This window comes from Anomaloglossus baeobatrachus, chromosome 11 (genome assembly GCF_048569485.1).
Source record: "Anomaloglossus baeobatrachus isolate aAnoBae1 chromosome 11, aAnoBae1.hap1, whole genome shotgun sequence".
In the NCBI taxonomy this organism is placed as follows: Eukaryota; Metazoa; Chordata; class Amphibia; order Anura; family Aromobatidae; genus Anomaloglossus; species Anomaloglossus baeobatrachus.
The window spans coordinates 50,467,022-50,488,863 of record NC_134363.1 but is presented as its reverse complement, the minus strand read 5'-3'; the positions used below and the strand labels follow the sequence as shown (position 1 = coordinate 50,488,863).

At 53.5% G+C, this 21,842-nt stretch overlaps 1 protein-coding gene across 1 annotated transcript in view; it reads left to right on the top strand.

Moving 5' to 3' along the window:
• The window catches only part of RUVBL2 (RuvB like AAA ATPase 2), a 103,852-nt gene that overhangs the window by 47,606 nt on the left and 34,404 nt on the right, over positions 1–21,842 (top strand). The window contains exons 8-11 of the mRNA XM_075327153.1: positions 3,412–3,505; positions 4,936–5,059; positions 5,425–5,519; positions 5,624–5,742. Coding sequence (XP_075183268.1) covers positions 3,412–3,505; positions 4,936–5,059; positions 5,425–5,519; positions 5,624–5,742 — 432 coding nt within the window. The remainder of the gene's footprint in view (positions 1–3,411; positions 3,506–4,935; positions 5,060–5,424; positions 5,520–5,623; positions 5,743–21,842) is intronic.

Here is a 21,842-nt window from a genome sequence, read left to right as displayed (position 1 = left end):
CCGCATCTCCGGTCGGGGGCAGGCTCTCCCGCTTTTCCGTTATTTGGATGTCACAGGTCAAAGACCGGTGGGTGACAGACATTTTGTCTCGCGGGTACAGAATCGAGTTCAGTTCTCGTCCTCCAGCTCGGTTCTTCAGAACCTCCCCACATCCAGACCGAGCAGATGCCCTGCTGCAGGCGGTGGACTCCCTAAGAGCGGAAGGAGTAGTGGTTCCTGTACCGCCTCAGGAACAAGGGAGAGGGTTTTACTCCAATCTCTTTGTGGTTCCAAAAAAGGACGGCTCGTTCCGTCCTGTTCTGGATCTAAAGCTGCTCAACAAACATGTGCACGCCAGGCGGTTCCGGATGGAAACCCTCCGCTCTGTCGTGGCCTCAATGTCTCAAGGAGACTTCCTTGCCTCAATAGACATCAAAGATGCTTATCTCCACGTGCCAATTGCTACAGAACATCAACGTTTTCTACGTTTTGTGATAGGAAACGAACATCTTCAGTTCGTAGCTCTGCCATTCGGTCTGGCGACAGCCCCACGGGTTTTCACCAAGGTCATGGCGGCAGTGGTAGCGGTCTTGCACTCTCAGGGACACTCGGTGATCCCTTACCTAGACGATCTACTTGTCAAGGCACCCTCTCAAGAGGCATGCCAACTCAGTCTACATGCTACACTGGAGACTCTACAGACGTTCGGATGGATCATCAACTTTCCAAAGTCGAATCTGTCTCCGACACAGTCACTAACGTATCTTGGCATGGAGTTCCATACTCGAGCAGCGAGAGTGAAGCTTCCGCTGAACAAGCAGCGGTCACTACAGACAGGGGTGCAATCCCTCCTTCAGGGCCAGTCGCACCCCTTACGGCGCCTCATGCACTTCCTCGGGAAGATGGTGGCAGCCATGGAAGCAGTTCCCTTTGCGCAGTTTCATCTGCGTCCACTTCAATGGGACATTCTCCGCCAATGGGACGGGAAGTCAACGTCCCTGGACAGGAAAGTCTCTCTTTCCCAGACGGCCAAGGACTCTCTACAATGGTGGCTCCTTCCCACCTCATTGTCTCAGGGAAGATCCTTCCTGCCCCCATCCTGGGCAGTGGTCACGACAGATGCGAGTCTGTCAGGGTGGGGAGCAGTGTTTCTCCACCACAGGGCTCAGGGGACGTGGACTCCGCAGGAGTCCACCCTTCAGATCAATGTTCTGGAAATCAGAGCAGTGTATCTTGCCCTACTAGCCTTCCAGCAGTGGCTGGAAGGAAGGCAGATCCGAATTCAGTCGGACAACTCCACAGCGGTGGCATACATCAACCACCAAGGGGGGACACGCAGTCGGCAAGCCTTCCAGGAAGTCCGGCGGATTCTGATGTGGGTGGAAGCCACGGCCTCCACCATATCCGCAGTTCACATCCCCGGCGTAGAAAACTGGGAAGCAGACTTCCTCAGTCGCCAGGGCATGGACGCAGGGGAATGGTCCCTTCACCCGGACGTGTTTCAGGAAATCTGTCGCCGATGGGGAGTGCCGGACGTCGACCTAATGGCGTCCCGGCACAACAACAAGGTCCCGGCATTCATGGCGAGGTCGCGCGATCAAAGAGCTCTGGCGGCAGACGCATTGGTTCAAGATTGGTCGCAGTTCCGGCTCCCATACGTCTTTCCACCTCTGGCACTCTTGCCCAGAGTGTTACGCAAGATCAGATCCGATTGCAGCCGCGTCATACTCGTCGCCCCAGACTGGCCGAGGAGATCGTGGTATCCGGATCTGTGGCATCTCACGGTCGGTCGACCGTGGTCACTGCCAGACCGACCAGACTTACTGTCCCAAGGGCCGTTTTTCCATCAGAATTCTGCGGCCCTGAACCTGACTGTGTGGCCATTGAGTCCTGGATCCTAGCGTCTGCAGGATTATCTCAAGGAGTCGTTGCCACAATGAGACAAGCTAGGAAGTCAACGTCTGCTAAGATCTACCACAGAACGTGGAAGATTTTCTTATCTTGGTGCTCTGCACAGAGAGTATCCCCTTGGCCATTTGCATTGCCCACCTTTCTTTCCTTCCTGCAATCGGGGTTGGAAAAGGGCTTGTCGCTCGGCTCCCTTAAAGGGCAAGTCTCGGCACTGTCGGTGTTTTTTCAGAAGCGTCTAGCACGTCTTCCTAAGGTGCGCACGTTCCTACAGGGGGTCTGTCATATTGTGCCCCCGTACAAGCGGCCGTTAGATCCATGGGATCTGAACAGAGTACTTGTTGCTCTGCAAAAGCCGCCCTTCGAGCCTCTAAAGGACGTTTCCTTTTCTCGCCTGTCACAGAAAGTGGCGTTTCTTGTCGCGATCACATCGCTTCGGCGAGTGTCTGAGCTGGCAGCTTTGTCATCCAAGGCTCCTTTCCTGGTGTTCCACCAGGACAAGGTAGTGCTGCGCCCCATTCCGGAGTTTCTCCCTAAGGTCGTATCCTCGTTTCATCTTAATCAGGATATATCCTTGCCTTCCTTTTACCCTCATCCGGTTCACCGGTATGAAAAGGACTTACGTTTGCTAGATCTGGTGAGAGCACTCAGAATCTACATTTCCCGAACGGCGCCCATGCGCCGTTCCGATGCTCTTTTTGTCCTTGTCGCTGGTCCGCGCAAGGGATTGCAGGCTTCTAAAGCCACCCTGGCTCGATGGATCAAAGAACCAATTCTAGAGGCCTACCGCTCTGCGGGGCTTCCGGTTCCTTCAGGGCTAAAAGCCCACTCAACCAGAGCCGTGGGTGCGTCCTGGGCATTACGACACCAGGCTTCGGCTCAACAGGTGTGCCAGGCAGCAACCTGGTCCAGTCTGCACACTTTCACCAAGCATTATCAGGTGCATACCTATGCTTCGGCGGATGCCAGCTTAGGTAGAAGAGTCCTGCAGGCGGCAGTGACATCCCCGTAGGGGAGGGCTGTTTTTTTGCAGCTCTAACATGAGGTATTTCTTTACCCACCCAGGGACAGCTTTTGGACGTCCCAATCGTCTGGGTCTCCCAATAGAGCGCTGAAGAAGAAGGGAATTTTGTTACTTACCGTAAATTCCTTTTCTTCTAGCTCTTATTGGGAGACCCAGCACCCGCCCTGTTGTCCTTCGGGATTTTTTTGTTGTTTGCGGGTACACATGTTGTTCATGTTGAACGGTTTTTTCGGTTCTCCGATGTTTCTCGGAGTTAATTTGTTTAAACCAGTTATTGGCTTCCTCCTTCTTGCTTTGGCACTAAAACTGGAGTACCCGTGATACCACGGGGGGGTATAGCCAGAAGGGGAGGGGCCTTGCACTTTTTAGTGTAGTGCTTTGTGTGGCCTCCGGAGGGCAGTAGCTATACCCCAATCGTCTGGGTCTCCCAATAAGAGCTAGAAGAAAAGGAATTTACGGTAAGTAACAAAATTCCCTTCTTCTCTCTGTTTCCTGTTTAGGGATGTTATAACCATTGATAAAGCCACAGGCAAGATTACAAAATTAGGCCGTGCCTTCACAAGAGCAAGGGACTACGATGCCATGGGATCTCAGGTACAGCCTCTCAGTGGTCAAATTATTTTGTCTTCCATAGAAAACCTCGAACTATAAAATTTGTCTGCCTTGGGCAACCTTTGTTGTGTTTCCTTTAAAGGGATTTGCATATTTTCTTGAATGTTGGCTCCAATCTGTGTGAAATACTTGAAATAACTAGCTCAGGGGTTACTCACCCCAATCCCCCCCCCCCCCCCCCTCTCCCCCTGTCCTCGGGGTTTGGTGCCTCCGCACTGGATCCCGGTGTTTCGGCTGCAGCGGTTATCTCAAGTCGACAGCACTGATCACCGCTCTAGCTTTGCACTGAGCTCAGCAGCACGTGCCGTCAACAGTGCCACAGCTGCTGAGCTCCATTTTGCCCAGGGCGGTGATCAGCGCTGCACCCAGAGCAGTGACAGGAAGTCAGCGCAGCAAGTGTTTCAGTTCTGTAGCCGCAGCAGCGGTAAAATGAAGCATTACACAGTCACCATTGACAGGAAACCGCTGCCTATGTATCGCACATGATGCATCCTTCAGAGAAAGAAGCTGCATGTCGCTACTATAGCCACACTGGCTAATTGATCTGAAGTGGGCACCTTCCTCTTGTATCAGGTGCCTTAGGGTACATGCCACGATCAGTGTTAACAGCCTTTTGGATGCAGCATGCTTCAGGTGCATCCAAAATGCTGCGATATACAGTACAAGCACAGTGGATGGGATTTGTAGACATCCCATGCCCACTGTGTGTGTGTGTGTACAGGCCACAGTGAAAACTGACCTGCGGTGCGGCTTTCCGAGCCCTGGCATGTCAATTGTTTGCTGTGGCGTCGCAAGCGTTCTGCACAGGGAGAACAGAAGAGACCGCAACTGCCCGAACCCTGATCGTGGGCACAGGCAGCTGCGGTAGTCAGGACTTGCCGCGTTCGGGAAGCAGCGGGTCCTGATCGTGGGCACAGGCAGCTGCGGTCGTCAGGACTTGCCACGTTCGGGAAGCAGCGGTTCCTGATCGTGGGCACAGGCAGCTGCGGTCGTCAGGACTTGCCACGTTCGGGAAGCAGCGGGTCCTGATCGTGGGCACAGGCAGCTGCGGTCGTCAGGACTTGCCACGTTCGGGAAGCAGCGGGTCCTGATCGTGGGCACAGGCAGCTGCGGTCGTCAGGACTTGCCACGTTCGGGAAGCAGCGGGTCCTGATCGTGGGCACAGGCAGCTGCGGTCGTCAGGACTTGCCACGTTCGGGAAGCAGCGGGTCCTGATCGTGGGCATAGGCAGCTGCGGTCGTCAGGACTTGCCACGTTCGGGAAGCAGCGGGTCCTGATCGTGGGCACAGGCAGCTGCGGTCGTCAGGACTTGCCACGTTCGGGAAGCAGCGGGTCCTGATCATGGGCACGTACCCTTACACGTTCTTCAGAAATAGCACCTTTTAATTACTCCATTCTTTTACTTCCCACAGACAAAGTTTGTGCAATGTCCTGACGGCGAGCTCCAGAAACGGAAGGAAGTGGTGCATACAGTGTCACTGCACGAAATCGATGTGATCAACAGCAGAACGCAGGGATTCCTCGCTCTCTTCTCAGGTACGTCTATGGAAACATAATGACTGTGGAGCAACTGGGGAGTCAAATAGGGTCTGATCTGTGGTGGGAAAAGGTGTAAAAACCGGGAAACGTGCTGACCTGTAAAATTTGTAAAACTCACAACTACTGAAAAAACGGCTGCAGCAGCTCCACAATGAAATAAATACTGAAGTGAAGGGGTTAATCACTGTTGTAGGAATGGAGATCCTAGATAACGATATATGGACTGCGACTGGGGTTTTCTGAAACCGTAAGATCACTAGGCACTCCAAATTAATGTATGTTTGTGGACCTGAGAACAGAAGGTAGAAAAAAACCAAACCTTAACCCCCAACTTTTTTTTTTTTTTTTTTTTTTTTATGCAGGTGATACAGGAGAAATAAAATCCGAGGTCCGAGAGCAAATTAATGCAAAAGTGGCTGAATGGCGAGAGGAAGGGAAGGCGGAGATAATCCCAGGGGTGAGGAGACGTTGGCCCTATTCTCTCCGCTGAGTGGTGACACATTACACCTGTGCGTCTGGCGCGCTGCCGTGTCCTCACATATTTTCCTTGTTCTTCGGTAGGTGCTGTTCATTGATGAAGTTCACATGCTGGACATTGAGTGTTTTTCTTTCTTGAATCGGGCTTTGGAAAGCGACATGGCTCCAGTTCTTATTATGGCCACAAATAGGGGAATCACCAGGTAAGTGTCTAATTTTTTGTTTCCTAATTATTAGATCATTATTATATGGTAATATCTGCACTTTCCCAGAGCCGTTGAGTGATAAAGGGAACAAGCAAGTCTGTAATCAAGTAACCTTAAAGGAGAATTCTTATGTGCCATCACTTCATGATTGACTGCAGAGCAGCATTGCCTTTGTTTGCCCCCCCCCCAGCACACTTCTCTATAGGAAATTGCAACAGACCCAGTCATCTTAAAGGGGTTGTCCAGGCTAAACACAAGTCTCCATTCACTCTGTGACTTCAGAATTCTGAATCTTCATGATGTGGGGGGTGCACGCTTTCAGGATTTCCCGGTATTTCATGAACGAGTGAGCGGTTATGTACGCAATCTGCATACTTGCGGTCACATGCCAACTAGAAGTGCTTGTCCTTGCTCAGTTTATACGTCTAGTAATCACATGTATGTGGTCACCCAGCCACTCGCATCTTCAGTAAAGGGGAATCCTGACAGCGTACACACCACACACTCACGACTCAGATAAAGTGACTGCAGACTTGTGTGAAGCCTGGACAACCCCTTTAAAATGGGCCTGCAGAGTTGTTGTCTTCTCCCGTTTCCAGCGCTGCTCCTGTCCTCTCCTCCTTCATGTGACAGCAGCTACATCTTGCCAGCACATATGGAAGACAGTCACTTGCTTTCTTAATGTGATTCTATCAGAACCTCATTATGAGGTTCGTAGATTCACATTAAGAAAGTAACTTCCGTTCCATGCAGAATTCTCTGTCCTCTAATCTAGTAGAGGAGCGGCGCAGCGCTGCAAACTGCAAAAGACAGCGATTTGAAGTCTCCGAGAAAGAGAGACTTTACGGTGAGTACCCAAAATCTTTTTTTCTTCATCGTTCCTTATGGGAGACCCAGACCATGGGTGTATAGCTTCTGCCTCCGGAGGACACACAAAGTACTACACCAAAAAGTGTAGCTCCTCCCTCCGAGCATATACACCCCCTGGATGACCAAATCTAGCCAGTTCAATGCTTTGTGTTCAGGAGGTCACACACACATGCATTCTCATCTGATTTTTGATTTTTGATTTCAAAGAGTTGGAAGAAAAGCGGGTCCAAGCTGGACTCCCGGCATGTCCCTTCTCACCCCACTGTGTCGGCGGTGCTGTTAAGGTTGATTTTACAAGGCTGGAGCCTTACATGCCGCGCTCCTTCACCATCCCTCGGGCTCTGGCTTGAAGTGGGAGCCATCACGGTTCTCACTGCTTTGCAGGAGACCGGTCTCCATCCGCAGCCCTTTCAGGACCCTGCCGGACGGAGCGCTCACCCCTCAGGGACCTGGCCCTGCGTCTCATAAGCTAAGTATTGAGACGTTATTGAGGGGTCCCTTGTACATTTATTGTGGGGAGAGTGTGTTATTTCACTTTGCTGTGATTTCCGGCCGGTTCTCTGGTTTTCTCCTGAGAACCGCGCCGAGGGTGCCTGCTCGTCGGCCGCATGGGAAAATTTAGGCCCCGGCTTCGGCTGCGGCCTAGTTTCGTTTTCAGTGCCCCTGCATGTCAGTCATGCAGGGGGACAGTGCGGCGCCGCCCACCGGCCGTTCAGCTCAGGGGAGGACACTTTTCTCTGAGGAGATGTTTCCCTCCCCTGTATTTCTCCTTGGCCCTCCGGTTCCCGCTCTTGGACTAAACCCCGCCCCCCCTCCTCACTCCGGCGCCATTTTATCAGCGTTCACACACTGATCGGCGCTGGCTGCTGCAGCTCTGCATCTGTCTGAGGGTCCAAGCTGTGGAATCCGGAGGGCACACAAAACGGTCTGGTAAGCCACAACCTCTGGTTGTGGGCTTTATTATACACTCTCTGGGGGTCATTCTGAAGGAGTGTATTCTTTACTGCAGAACCTCCACCTCAGCAGCATGTCTCTCACTAGGAGCAAGGCTGCAAGGCTTTACTCTATATGCACTGCATGTAAGCTCATACTGCCTGAACCGAGCACATATCCACATTGTGATGCCTGCTCTAACATGGTGGTGCCTCAGCCTGGAGTCCCCCCAGGGGTCCCTCCGGCTGCTCCAGCCCCGGTGGCTGAACCCCCGGCTTGGGTAGCATCTTTTTCTAAAGCTATCTCCCAGTCCTTTGCCGACTCCATGGGACAGCTGTCCCGGATTCTGCTGACCATGCATCAGCCCCCTTCTCAGGGCGCCTCTGCTGCTCCGACTCGCTCTGCAGAGCTCACAGAGGATTTTTCATCTGTTCCCAGACCCCGTCCTCCTAAACGGAGACGCAGGGACTCTTCTCCTTCCTCGTCCCACGGCTCTGATTCACGAGCTGAATTGCAGGGCGAGGAGGATGCCTTTACTGTGGGCTCGGACGCTACCTCTTATGTACCCCATTGATCTAACTGAAGGTGATGCGGATGTTAGTGATTTGATTGCGTCCATTAATTCCGTACTGGACCTCAATCCACCAGTGTCAGAGGAACAAGCCTCTCAGGTAGAAAAACACCAGTTTACCTCACCTAAGAGAGCAAGGAGTGTGTTCTTTAACCACTCCAGTTTTCAGGCCACTGTGACCAAGCCCAGAGCCTGTCCTGACAAACGCTTCCCAAAGCCTGGTTCTTATGACCGTTTTCCCTTTCCACCAGAAGTGGTCAAGGAGTGGGCTCATTCACCAAAGGTAGATCCTCCGGTGTCTAGAATCTCAGCCCGGACAGTTGTATCTGTGGCCGATGGCACCTCACTTAAGGATCCCACTGACCGCCAGATTGACCTTCTGGCCAAATCTGTATATGAAGCGGCAGGGGCCTCGTTCTCCCCGTCTTTTGCAGCAGTGTGGGCTCTTAAGGCCGTCTCTGCTTCTCTGGCGGAGATGCATTCCCTCACCAGGGAATCTATGCCCGAAATGGTTGCCTTAACTTCCCAGGCTTCAGCCTTTTCATCCTATGCCATGTCTGCCATTCTGGAGGCTTCTCACCGCACGGCGGTGGCTTCCGCTAATTCCCTCGCTATCCGCAGGATCTTGTGGCTTTGAGAGTGGAAAACAGACGCTTCTTCCAAGAAGTACCTTGCTGGGCTCCCCTTTGCTGGGTCCCGGCTGTTCGGTGAACAACTGGATGAAATTATTAAGGAAGCTACTGGCGGGAAGAGTACTTCCTTGCCACAAACTAAAACCAGGAAACCTGTCCAGGGCAGGAACCAGTCGAGGTTTCGTTCCTTTCGTTCCTCTAACTGGTCATCCTCTAAGCCCTCAGCCTCGTCCACTAACTCAGCCAAGGATCGAAAATCCAGCTGGCGCACGAAGCTGCGTCCTCAGAAGAACGGAGGAGCGGCTGCCACAAAGGCAGCCTCCTCTTGACTATCTGTCCGCGCCAGCAACGTCCTTGGTCGGTGGCAGGCTCTCCCACTTTGGCGACGTGTGGTTTCAACACGTCTCCGATCAGTGGGTGCGGGATATCATCTCCCACGGCTACAGGATAGAATTTTCTTCCAGCCCGCCAAACAGATTTTTTCTGTCCACTCCCCCCTGCTCCAAAGCCGCCGCCTTCTCTCAGGCCGTGGCATCCTTGCAGGCCAACGGAGTAATTGTACCGGTTCCCGCCCGGGAACGGTTCAGAGGTTTCTACTCAAATCTCTTCCTAGTCCCCAAGAAGAACGGTTCCTTCCGGCCCATCCTGGATCTCAAGCTTCTCAACAAGCATGTTCAGGTGCGGCACTTTCGCATGGAATCTCTGCGATCGGTCATTGCCTCAATGACCCAAGGAGATTTTCTAGCATCCATCGACATCAGTGATGTCTATCTGCATGTGCCAAATGCAGTTTCACACCAGCGTTGGCTACGTTTTGCAATCTGAGAGGAACATTTCCAATTCGTGGCTCTTCCCTTCGGGTTAGCCACGGCCCCTCGTGTATTCACCAAGGTCATGGCAGCAGTGGTTGCGGTTCTGCACCTCCAGGGGTTGGCAGTGATTCCTTACCTGGACGACCTTCTAGTCAAGGCTTCATCCAGTGCAGACTGTCAGCGGAGTGTCTCGCTCACTCTCGCCACGCTTGTTCAATTCGGGTGGCTTGTCAATCTGCCCAAGTCCACTCTGACCCCGACCCAGAAACTTACGTACCTAGGGATGCAATTCGAGACTCTGACGGCACTTGTGAAGCTGCCCTTAGTCAAACAGCAGTCCCTTCATCTGGCGGTGCGCTCTCTGTTGAAGCCCCGCCGTCATTCCATCAGGCACCTCATGCAGGTGCTGGGTCAGATGGTGGCGTCAATGGAAGCGGTTCCCTTTGCCCAGTTCCATCTGCGTCCTCTGCAGCTGGACATTCTCCGCTGTTGGGACAAGCGGCCTTCCTCCTTGCACAGGCTAGTGGCTCTGTCGCCACAGACCAGGAGCTCTCTTCAGTGGTGGCTTCGGCCCCTCTCTCTGTCTCAGGGACGCTCCTTCCTGGCCCCGTCCTGGGTGATTCTCACCACGGATGCCAGTCTATCCGGCTGGGGAGCAGTGTTTCTCCACCACCGAGCACAGGGCACTTGGACTCCGTCCGAATCTGCCCTCTCGATCAATGTGCTGGAAATCAGAGCTGTGCTCCTAGCTCTCGTAGCCTTTCACCACCTGTTGGCGGGCAAGCACATTTGAGTCCAGTCAGACAACGCGACAGCAGTTGCCTACATCAATCACCAGGGCGGGACTCGCAGCCGCCTAGCAATGTTGGAAGTTCAACGTATCCTTCAGTGGACGGAGGACTCCAAGTCCACCATATCCGCAGTCCACATCCCAGGCGTAGAAAACTGGGAGGCAGATTATCTCAGCCGTCAAACCGTGGACAGCGGCGAGTGGGCCCTGCATCCGGCAGTGTTCCGGTCAATCTGCCGCAAGTGGATCTAATGGCATCCCGGCACAACAACAAGGTCGCGGTTTACGTGGCTCGCTCCCACGATCCTCAGGCCTTGGCAGCGGACGCGCTGGTTTAGGATTGGTCCCAGTTCCGTCTGGCCTACGTGTTTCCCCCTCTAGCTCTCTTGCCCAGAGTCCTGAGCAAGATCAGAATGGAGGGCCGTCGGGTCATAATCATTGCTCCAGACTGGCCCAGGCGAGCTTGGTACCCAGACCTGCTCCGTCTGTCCGTAGAGGTGCCGTGGCATCTCCCGGACCGCCCAGACTTTCTCTCACAAGGTCCGTTTTTCCGCCAGAATTCTGCGGCTCTCAGATTGACGGCGTGGCTCTTGAGTCCTGGATCCTGACGCCTTCAGGCATTCCTTCCGAGGTCATCGCCACTATGACTCAGGCTCGGAAGTCTTCCTCTGCCAGGATTTACCACAGGACTTGGAGAATTTTCCTGTCCTGGTGTCGCTCTTCCGGCCATGCTCCTTGGCCGTTTTCCTTTCCGACCATCCTGTCCTTTCTACAGTCCGGTCTGCAGCTAGGACTATCCCTCAATTCCCTCAAGGGACAGGTCTCGGCTCTGTCAGTGTTGTTCCAGCGGCGTATCGCCCGACTGGCCCAGGTGCGCACCTTCATGCAGGGCGCATCTCACATCATTCCTCCTTACCGGCGGCCTTTGGATCCCTGGGACCTTAATCTGGTCCTCACGGCCTTACAGAAACCCCCCTTTGAGCCTCTTAGGGAGGTTTCTTTGTTTCGACTTTCACAGAAAGTGGTCTTTCTGGTGGCCATAACTTCTCTCAGGAGAGTCTCTGATTTGGCTGCGCTCTCTTCGGAGTCACCCTTTTTGGTTTTTCACCAAGACAAGGTGGTTCTCCGTCCGACTCCGGACTTTCTCCCTAAGGTGGTGTCTCCTTTCCACCTTAACCAGGACATTTCATTGCCTTCCCTTTGTCCGGCCCCTGTGCATCGCTTTGAGAAAGTGTTGCATACTTTAGATTTGGTGCGGGCGCTCTGGATCTATGTGTCACGCACCGCTGCTCTTAGGCGGTGCACCTCTCTTTTTGTGCTGACCACAGGTCAGCGCAAGGGTCTCTCGGCTTCTAAACCGACCCTAGCTCGTTGGATTAGGTCGGCCATATCCGATGCCTACCAATGTTCTCAGGTGCCTCCCCCGCCGGGGATTAAGGCGCACTCGACCAGAGCTGTCGGTGCCTCTTGGGCTTTCAGGCACCAGGCTACGGCTCAGCAGGTCTGTCAGGCTGCCACTTGGTCTAGTCTGCACACCTTTTCGAAGCACTACCAAGTGCATGCTCATGCTTCGGCAGATGCGAGCTTGGGTAGACGCATCCTTCAGGCGGCTGTCGCCCATTTGTGAAGTTAGGTTTTGCCTACTTCTCAGTTTTCTGTTTATTCCCACCCATGGACTGCTTTGAGACGTCCCATGGTCTGGGTCTCCCATAAGGAATGATGAAGAAAAAGAGAATTTTGTTTACTTACCGTAAATTCTTTTTCTTATAGTTCCGACATGGGAGACCCAGCACCCTCCCTGTTGCCTGTTGGCAGAGGTTCCGGTTATTCCGGGTTTTACTCTATCTCTACTTGTGGGTGGATGTCTTCCTTCAGCTTTTGCACTAAACTGGCTAGATTTGGTCATCCAGGGGGTGTATATGCTCGGAGGGAGGAGCTACACTTTTTGGTGTAGTACTTTGTGTGTCCTCAGGAGGCAGAAGCTATACACCCATGGTCTGGGTCTCCCATGTCGGAGCTATAAGAAAAAGAATTTACGGTAAGTAAACAAAATTCTTTTTGTTAACGCTGCAACAGAACATACTTTACTGATATCTAACAGACGAGGAAATAATAAAACAAAATTCTGCAGTTGGACTTTTTACATCTTGAATTTGTAAGTTACATGAAATATGTAGATGGTGGCGGCTTTCAGTTGAAATATAATAAAATTGCAGCAAGTGAATTGGAACAAACACGGTCATCACATCCTCAAGATTTAATAGTAATAAGATACTTTTGCATTATTTTAAGTTACCAGTGAATTACCGGATTTTCTCTGACGCCTCATGGGGGGACACAGGACCATGGGTGTTATGCTGCTTATCCATAGGAGGACACTAAGTAGATGCAAAAAGCATTAGCTCCTCCTCTGCAGTATACACCCCGTGGCCGGGCCAGGCAACCTCAGTGTTAGCTTAGTGTCTGTAGGAGGCACATCCTTTCAAGGTTTTTTTGTTATTTTTTTTGAGGGCGACGGTTCCCCTAGGGACCGATCTCCCAATACCATCAACAGGCGGGAACGCGGAGTGTTGCCTCCCCGTACCCCCTCCTGCGATGCTAGATCCTGGGCTGCATCTTCTGGACGACTGGTCCCACAGATACCGATTTTCCAGAGGCCCAGGGCAGAGGCACACTTCCTCAGCTCCTTTTGCAGGCACCGAGTTGATACATTGCACCTGTGTGGCCGGACACAACAGGCTGAGGCTATGTGCGCACAGTGCGTTTTTCGCGGCGTTTTTGCGCGTTTTTCGGGTGCGTTTTTGGCCTCAAAACTGCATGACTTTGCTTCCCCAGCAAAATCTGAGTTTTCATTTTTGCTGTCCGCACACAACTGTTTTTTAAGCTGCGTTTTTGAGCTTCAAAAAAAAAATGGACATGTCAGTTCTTTCCTGCGTTTTTCTGCGTTTTCCGCCGATGGAATGCATTGGAAAAACGCAGCAAAACGCACCAAATCGCGGTAAAAACGCATGCGTTTTTTGATGCGTTTTTTCGACGCAGGTGCGTTTTTGTGCATTTTTAGCGGCCAAAAACGCACAAAAATGCAGCGTCAAAAAAACGCAGCGTGCGCTCATAGCCTTACTCTGCTATTTCCACTGCCTGGACTGAGGCAGTGTTAAGGTGAGATCCTCCCTGACTGTTTTCCCAGGCAAAGGGAGTAAGACTGCTCCCAGGACTATGAGCTCACAGGCTGTATTCCCACCATAGCTGCGTGCTAGCTGGAGGGAGGGGGAGTCCTTTTGTCTCTGCAAGATTCCCTGCAATCATCAATCTACCAGTGGCGGGGGAGGGCTCCCAGGGCCACACAGACCGGGCTTACTCCTTCCTGAGGACGCAGGGCCATCGGCTGATTCTGGTGAGGTACACCGAAGCAAAGTACGAACCTTTCTTTTTCGCTCCTAATTGGGAGACCCAGACAATTGGGGTGTATAGCTACTGCCTCCGGAGGCCGCACAAAGTACTACACTTAAAAGTGTAAGGCCCCTCCCCTTCTGGCTATACACCCCCCCGTGGGAGCACGGGTCCCTCAGTTTTTTGCTTTGTGCGAAGGAGGTCAGACACGCACGCATAGCTCCACTGTTTAGTCAGCAGCAGCTGCTGACTATGTCGGATGGAAGAAAAGAGGGCCCATACTAGGGCCCCCAGCATGCTCCCTTCTCACCCCACTTTCTGTCGGCGGTGTTTGTTAAGGTTGAGGTACCCATTGTGGGTACGGAGGCTGGAGCCCACATGCTGATTCCTTCCCCACCCCCATTAGGGCTCTGGGTGAAGTGGGACTTTACCGGTCTCCAGGCACAGGAGACCGTGCTCCATCCGCAGCCCCTGGAGAAGCCGCTGGATATGGAGCTGAGTATCGTCAGGGACATGGCCCTGCTCCGTCAAGGTACTCTGTGTCCCCGTGCATACGCGCGCACACCGCAGCATTGCTGGGTGTGTTAGTGCGCCGGGGACATCAACGCTGCTGCGCTTGTGCCATTTCCTCACTACAGCTCGGCTGAGTGGGTAGACCAGGGCGAACGGTCGCGCCGGCCGCTGGGGTCAGTCGCACTGTGACACGGCTGGGACTTGTGGTGCGCCGGGGACTTCCGCGCTGGCCATGCATATTTCTTCGGCGCTCTATTGGGAGACCCAGACGATTGGGTGTATAGCACTGCCTCCGGAGGCCACACAAAGCAATTACACTAAAAAGTGTAAGGCCCCTCCCCTTCTGGCTATACACCCCCAGTGGGATCACTGGCTCACCAGTTTTCTGCTTTGTGCGAAGGAGGTCAGACATCCACGCATAGCTCCACTGTTTGTAGTCAGCAGTAGCTGCTGGCTATATCGGATGGAAGAAAAGAGGGCCCATATGGGGCCCCCAGCATGCTCCCTTCTCACCCGCGGTGGTGCTTGTAAGGTTGAGGTACCTATTGCTGGTACAGAGGCTGGAGCCCACATGCTGTTTTCCTTCCACATCCCATGGAGGGCTCTGTGGAAGTGGGATCTTGCCGGCCCCCAAGCCCTGGGGCCGGGCTCCATCCACAGACCCAGAGAACCTGCTGGATTTGGAGCGGGAGTGCCGTTCAGGGACAAGGCCCTGCAACTTTCAGGTACTCTGTGTCCCCGGCAGGCACGGACACTCAAGGCTTGCTGAGCGTTATAGTGCGCCGGGGACAGTAGCGCTGTGCGCTGGGGTTAGGTCACTCCAGCTTTGCTGAGTGACGTTACATGTTGGGAACTACTGCGCCGACCGCTCCTGGAGCGGCGGAGCAGCTGCGACTTGTGATGCGCCGGGGACTTTGCGCCGACCGCGCTTTTACGGCGGCGGCGCTTCTAACTTTAGCCCCCGGCTTCTGCGGCCTAGCGCCGCTTCGTTCCCGCCCCCACCCTGTCAATCAGGGTAGGGGAGAGACGCTGCTCAATCGGCAGCGCCGAGGGCTGGAGCTTTATTTACATGCTCCAGCCCTCTCACTAGGCACAGTGGGAAGCAGGCTTCCCGCTCTTCGTCTGTATACGCCCAGGGCCCGCCCCCCCTCTCCACAAGGACGCCGGCAGCCATTACACATGCAGTCTGGCTGGGGAAAGGCAGCAGGCTCTGGGAGACCCAGACTAAAGGGATTTCGGCGACCACACACCCGCTCCTAAGCGGGCGGTAAGCAGCACATTAGTGCTGGCCCCACTAGTGCCTCAGTGTTATATTAGTGTACTTTTTTCTTGGTACCATATATATATATATAGTTGCACTGTAAGGTCGCTTCTTGGCTGGACACCCTGTACTGCTCTGAGGAGGCAGCAACATGTCATCCGCAAAACGCAAGGGTGCCAAGGCAAGGGCTGTGTACATTGCTTGTACAGCATGTGGGGCTAATCTACCAGCAGGCTCCAACGACTCTCATTGTGTGCAATGTTCAGTCCCAGTGGCACTTCGTCAGCCAGAGCCTATGGTGGTAGTGGCCCAGGCAGAGACGCCTGTGAACCCTGCCCCGGTGACGGGGACAGACTTTGCAGTTTTTGCCGATAAAATGTCTGTGACTATGACAAAAATCCTGGAGACCTTGCAGTCCAGGCCAGTTATTCAGACCATGGACACTGCTGTGCCTATGTTCCCCGGTCCCCCTCAGTTGGAACTAATCCGTACTTCAAGGGGGTCTCAAGCATCACAGGCTGAAGTCTCTGACTCAGATGACAGTCCCAGGCAGCCTAAGCGAGCTCGCTGGGAAAGACCCTCGACGTCATCACACTGCTCAGGGTCTCAGCGAGCAGAGTCTCTCTGTGATGAGACTGAGGACGGTGATCAGGATTCTAATCCTGAGGCCCCTCTCAATCTGGATGCCCCTGATGGTGACGCCATGGTTAATGACCTTATATCGGCAATTAATAGGCTGTTGGATATTTCTCCCCCAGCTCCTTCAGCAGAGGAGGCAGCTGCACAGCAGGAGAAGTTCCATTTCCTGTATCCCAAGCGTAAATTAAGTGCTTTTTTGGACCACTCTGACTTCAGAGAATCAATCCAGAAACACGACGCTCACCCAGACAAGCGTTTCTCTAAACGTTCTAAGGATACCCGTTATCCTTTTCCCTCTGAGGTGGCCAAACGCTGGACCCAGTGTCCAAAGGTGGATCCCCCAATTTCCAAGCTTGCGGCTAGATCCATAGTCGCAGTAGAGGATGGTGCTTCACTTAAAGATGCCAACAACAGACAGATGGACCTTTGGTTGAAATCTGTCTATGAAGCTATCGGCGCGTCGTTTGCTCCAGCATTCGCGGCCGTGTGGGCACTCCAAGCTATTTCAGCTGGTTTAGCACAGGTGGATGCTGTCATACATCCAGCAGTACCGCAGGTGGCGTCCCTAACTTCGCAAATGTCTGCGTTTGCGACCTATGCTATCAATGCTGTCCTAGAATCTACGAGCCGTACCGCTATGGCGTCCGCCAATTCTGTGGTTTTGCGCAGAGCCTTGTGGTTAAAGGACTGGAAAGCAGATGCTGGTTCCAAAAAATGCTTAACCAGCTTGCCATTATCTAGAGACAGACTGTTTGGTGAGCCATTGGCTGAAATCATAAAACAGTCCAAGGGTAAGGACTCTTCCTTACCACAGCCCAGGGCAAGTAAACCTCAACAGAAAAAGTGGCAGTCGAGGTTTCGCTCCTTTCGAGGCTCGGGCAAGGCCCAATTCTCCTCGTCCAAAAGGACTCAGAAAGAACAAGGGAGCTCAGATTCCTGGCGGGCTCACTCACGCCCCAGGAAAGCAAATGGAGGAACCGCTTCCAAAGCGGCTACCTCATGACTTTCGGCCTCCTCCCTCCGCATCCTCGGTCGGTGGCAGGCTCTCCCGCGTTTGCGACATTTGGCTGTCACAGGTCAAAGACCGGTGGGTAACAGACATTTTGTCTCGCGGGTACAGAATCGAGTTCAGTTCTCGGCCTCCACTTCGGTTCTTCAGAACCTCCCCACACCCCAACCGAGCAGATGCCCTGCTGCAGGCGGTGGACTCTCTAAGAGCAGAAGGAGTCGTGATCCCTGTCCCCCCTCAGGAACGGGGGCGAGGATTTTACTCCAATCTCTATGTGGTTCCAAAAAAGGACGGCTCATTCCGTCCTGTTCTGGACCTAAAGCTGCTCAACAAGCATGTGAACGCCAGGCGGTTCCGGATGGAATCCCTCCGCTCAGTCATTGCCTCAATGTCTCAAGGAGATTTCCTAGCATCAATAGACATCAAAGATGCTTATCTCCACGTGCCGATTGCTACAGAGCACCAACGCTTTCTACGCTTCGTGATAGGAGACGACCATCTTCAGTTCGTAGCTCTGCCATTTGGTCTGGCGACAGCCCCTCGGGTGTTCACCAAGATCATGGCGGCAGTGGTAGCAGTCTTGCACTCTCACGGACATTCTGTGATCCCTTACTTGGACGATCTACTGGTCAAGGCACCCTCTCAGGAGGCATGCCAACTCAGCCTGAATGTTGCACTGGAGACTCTCCAGACGTTCGGGTGGATCATCAACTTCCCAAAGTCAAATCTGTCACCGACCCAATCACTAACGTATCTTGGCATGGAGTTTCATACTCTCTCAGCGATAGTGAAGCTTCCGCTGGACAAGCAGCGGTCTCTACAGACTGGGGTGCAGGCTCTCCTTCAAAGTCAGTCGCGCTCCTTAAGACGCCTCATGCACTTCCTCGGGAAGATGGTGGCGGCAATAGAGGCGGTTCCGTTTGCGCAGTTTCATCTGCGTCCACTTCAATGGGACATTCTCCGCCAATGGGACGGGAAGTCAACATCCCTGGACAGGAAAGTCTCCCTTTCCCAAACGGCCAAGGACTCTCTGCAGTGGTGGCTCCTTTCCACCTCATTATCACAGGGAAGATCCTTCCTACCACCGTCCTGGGCGGTGGTCACGACAGACGCGAGTCTGTCAGGGTGGGGAGCAGTGTTTCTCCACCACAGGGCTCAGGGTACGTGGACTCAGCAGGAGTCCACCCTTCAGATCAATGTTCTGGAAATCAGAGCAGTGTATCTTGCCCTACTAGCCTTCCAACAGTGGCTGGAAGGGAAGCAGATCCTAATTCAATCGGACAACTCCACAGCGGTGGCATACATCAATCACCAAGGGGGGACACGCAGTCGGCAAGCCTTCCAGGAAGTCCGGCGGATTATGATGTGGGTGGAAACCACGGCCTCCACCATATCCGCGGTTCACATCCCCGGCGTAGAAAACTGGGAAGCAGACTTCCTCAGTCGCCAGGGCATGGACGCAGGGGAATGGTCCCTTCACCCGGACGTGTTTCAGGAAATCTGTCGCCGATGGGGAAGGCCGGACGTCGACCTAATGGCGTCCCGGCACAACAACAAGGTCCCAACCTTCATGGCACGGTCTCGCGATCAAAGAGCTCTAGCAGCAGACGCCCTAGTGCAAGATTGGTCGCAGTTCCGGCTCCCTTATGTGTTTCCACCTCTGGCACTCTTGCCCAGAGTGTTACGCAAGATCAGATCCGACTGCAGCCGCGTCATACTCGTCGCTCCAGACTGGCCGAGGAGGGCGTGGTATCCGGATCTGTGGCATCTCACGGTCGGCCAACCGTGGGCACTACCAGACCGACCAGACTTACTGTCCCAAGGGCCTTTTTTCCATCGGAATTCTGCGGCCCTGAACCTGACTGTGTGGCCATTGAGTCCTGGATCCTAGCGTCTTCAGGCTTACCCCAAGGGGTCGTTGCCACCATGAGACAGGCTAGGAAACCCACGTCTGCTAAGATCTACCACAGAACGTGGAGGATATTCTTATCCTGGTGCTCTGCTCAGGGAGTGTCTCCCTGGCCATTTGCATTGCCTACCTTTCTTTCTTTCCTGCAATCTGGGTTAGAAAAAGGTTTGTCGCTCGGCTCCCTTAAAGGACAAGTCTCGGCGCTATCCGTCTTTTTTCAGAAGCGTCTAGCACGACTTTCTAAGGTGCGCACGTTCCTACAGGGGGTTTGCCATATCGTTCCCCCGTACAAGCGGCCGTTAGATCCATGGGATCTGAACAGGGTACTAGTTGCCCTCCAGAAGCCGCCCTTCGAGCCTCTGAGGGAGGTTTCACTTTCTAGACTATCACAGAAAGTGGCTTTTCTGGTAGCGATCACATCTCTTCGGCGAGTGTCTGAGCTAGCAGCGCTGTCTTCCAAGGCTCCCTTCCTGGTCTTCCACCAGGACAAGGTAGTGCTGCGCCCCATTCAGGAGTTTCTCCCGAAGGTGGTATCCTCTTTTCATCTTAATCAGGATATCTCTTTGCCTTCGTTTTGTCCTCATGCAGTTCATCGGTATGAGAAGGATTTACATTTGTTAGATCTGGTGAGAGCACTCAGAATCTACATTTCCCGCACGGCGCCCCTGCGCCGTTCGGATGCACTCTTTGTCCTTGTCGCTGGTAAGCGCAAAGGGTCGCAGGCTTCTAAGGCCACCCTGGCTCGATGGATCAAAGAACCAATTCTTGAAGCCTACCGTTCTGCTGGGCTTCCGGTTCCATCAGGGCTGAAGGCCCATTCTACCAGAGCCGTGGGTGCGTCCTGGGCATTGCGACACCAGGCTACGGCTCAACAGGTGTGCCAGGCAGCTACCTGGTCGAGTCTGCACACTTTCACCAAACATTATCAGGTGCATACCTATGCTTCGGCGGACGCCAGCCTAGGTAGAAGAGTCCTGCAGGCGGCAGTTGCCTCCCCGTAGGGGAGGGCTGTCTTGCAGCTCTAACATGAGGTATTTCTTTACCCACCCAGGGACAGCTTTTGGACGTCCCAATCGTCTGGGTCTCCCAATAGAGCGCCGAAGAAGGGAATTTTGTTACTTACCGTAAATTCCTTTTCTTCTAGCTCTTATTGGGAGACCCAGCACCCGCCCTGTTGTCCTTCGGGATTTTTGGTTTGTTTGCGGGTACACATGTTGTTCATGTTGAACGGTTTTCAGTTCTCCGATGTTACTCGGAGTGAATTTGTTTAAACCAGTTATTGGCTTTCCTCCTTCTTGCTTTTGCACTAAAACTGGTGAGCCAGTGATCCCACTGGGGGTGTATAGCCAGAAGGGGAGGGGCCTTACACTTTTTAGTGTAATTGCTTTGTGTGGCCTCCGGAGGCAGTGCTATACACCCAATCGTCTGGGTCTCCCAATAAGAGCTAGAAGAAAAGGAATTTACGGTAAGTAACAAAATTCCCTTCATCTCGGCCGCGCTTATTACTACAGTCCCCGGCTTTTGCGGCCTAGTTCGTCTCGTGCCCGCCTCCGCACCTGCCTGTCAGGAGGAGGGCGGGACGCTGTACAGAGCATCAGCGCTGAGGGCTGGAGTCTTTTTTACATACTCCAGCCCTCACACTAGGCACAGGGGGACGCAGTTTCCCGCACTTTTGTCTGTGGCACGCCCACGGTCCGCCCCTCTTCACAGGACGCCGGCAGCCATTCCTGCCTGCACGCTGAGCTGCAGAGGGGAGACGGGGAGACCCAGACACGGGATTCTACGGCCTCATACCCGCTGTTCAGCGGGCGGTAAGCAGCCCTCAAGGGCTCACCCCCACTTGTGCCGTTTGTGTACCTGGTATTTTGTGTTTGCAAATACTGACACTGTACGGTCGCTGGTGTTCTCGGCTATATACCCTCCTAGATTACAAGGAGGCAACAGCATGTCGTCCGCAAAACGCAAGGGTGCCAAGGCACAGACGTTATATGCTGCCTGTACCGCATGTGGGGCTGCTCTACCGGCAGGTTCCACTGACCCCCATTGTGTGCAGTGCTCGGCCCCTGTGACACTTGCACAGCCGGGGCCTCTGCTAGACGTGACCCAGGGTGTACCACCTGTGAATGCTGTCCAGGTGACAGGAACGGAGTTTGCAGCTTTTGCTGACAGATTGTCTATGACTATGTCTAAAATTCTTGAAACATTGCAGTCTAGACCAGTAACTCAGACCACGGACACTGTTGAATCATTGCTCCCTGGTCCCCCTCAGCTGGAACACTTCCGTGCTCCGGGGGTGTCACACGCACCCCAGGGTGACGTCTCTGACTCGGACGACAGTCCCAGACACCCTAAACGGGCTCGCTATGAGGGGCCCTCAACTTCGTCTCACTGGTCAGGATCCCAGCGGGATGAATCTATGGGTGATGAGGCGGATGTAACTGACCAGGATTCTGATCCTGGGACCGCTCTCAATCTGGATACACCGGATGGTGACGCCATAGTGAATGATCTTATAGCGTCCATCAATAAGATGTTAGATATTTCTCCGCCAGCTCCTCCTGCGGAGGAGTCAGCTTCACAGCATGAGAAATTCCATTTCAGATATCCCAAGCGTAAATTAAGCTCTTTTCTGGACCACGCTGACTTTAGAGACGCAATCCAGAAACACCACGCTTATCCTGATAAGCGGTTTTCCAAACGGCTTAAAGATACACGCTATCCTTTCCCCCCTGACGTGGTCAAGGGCTGGACCCAGTGTCCCATGGTGG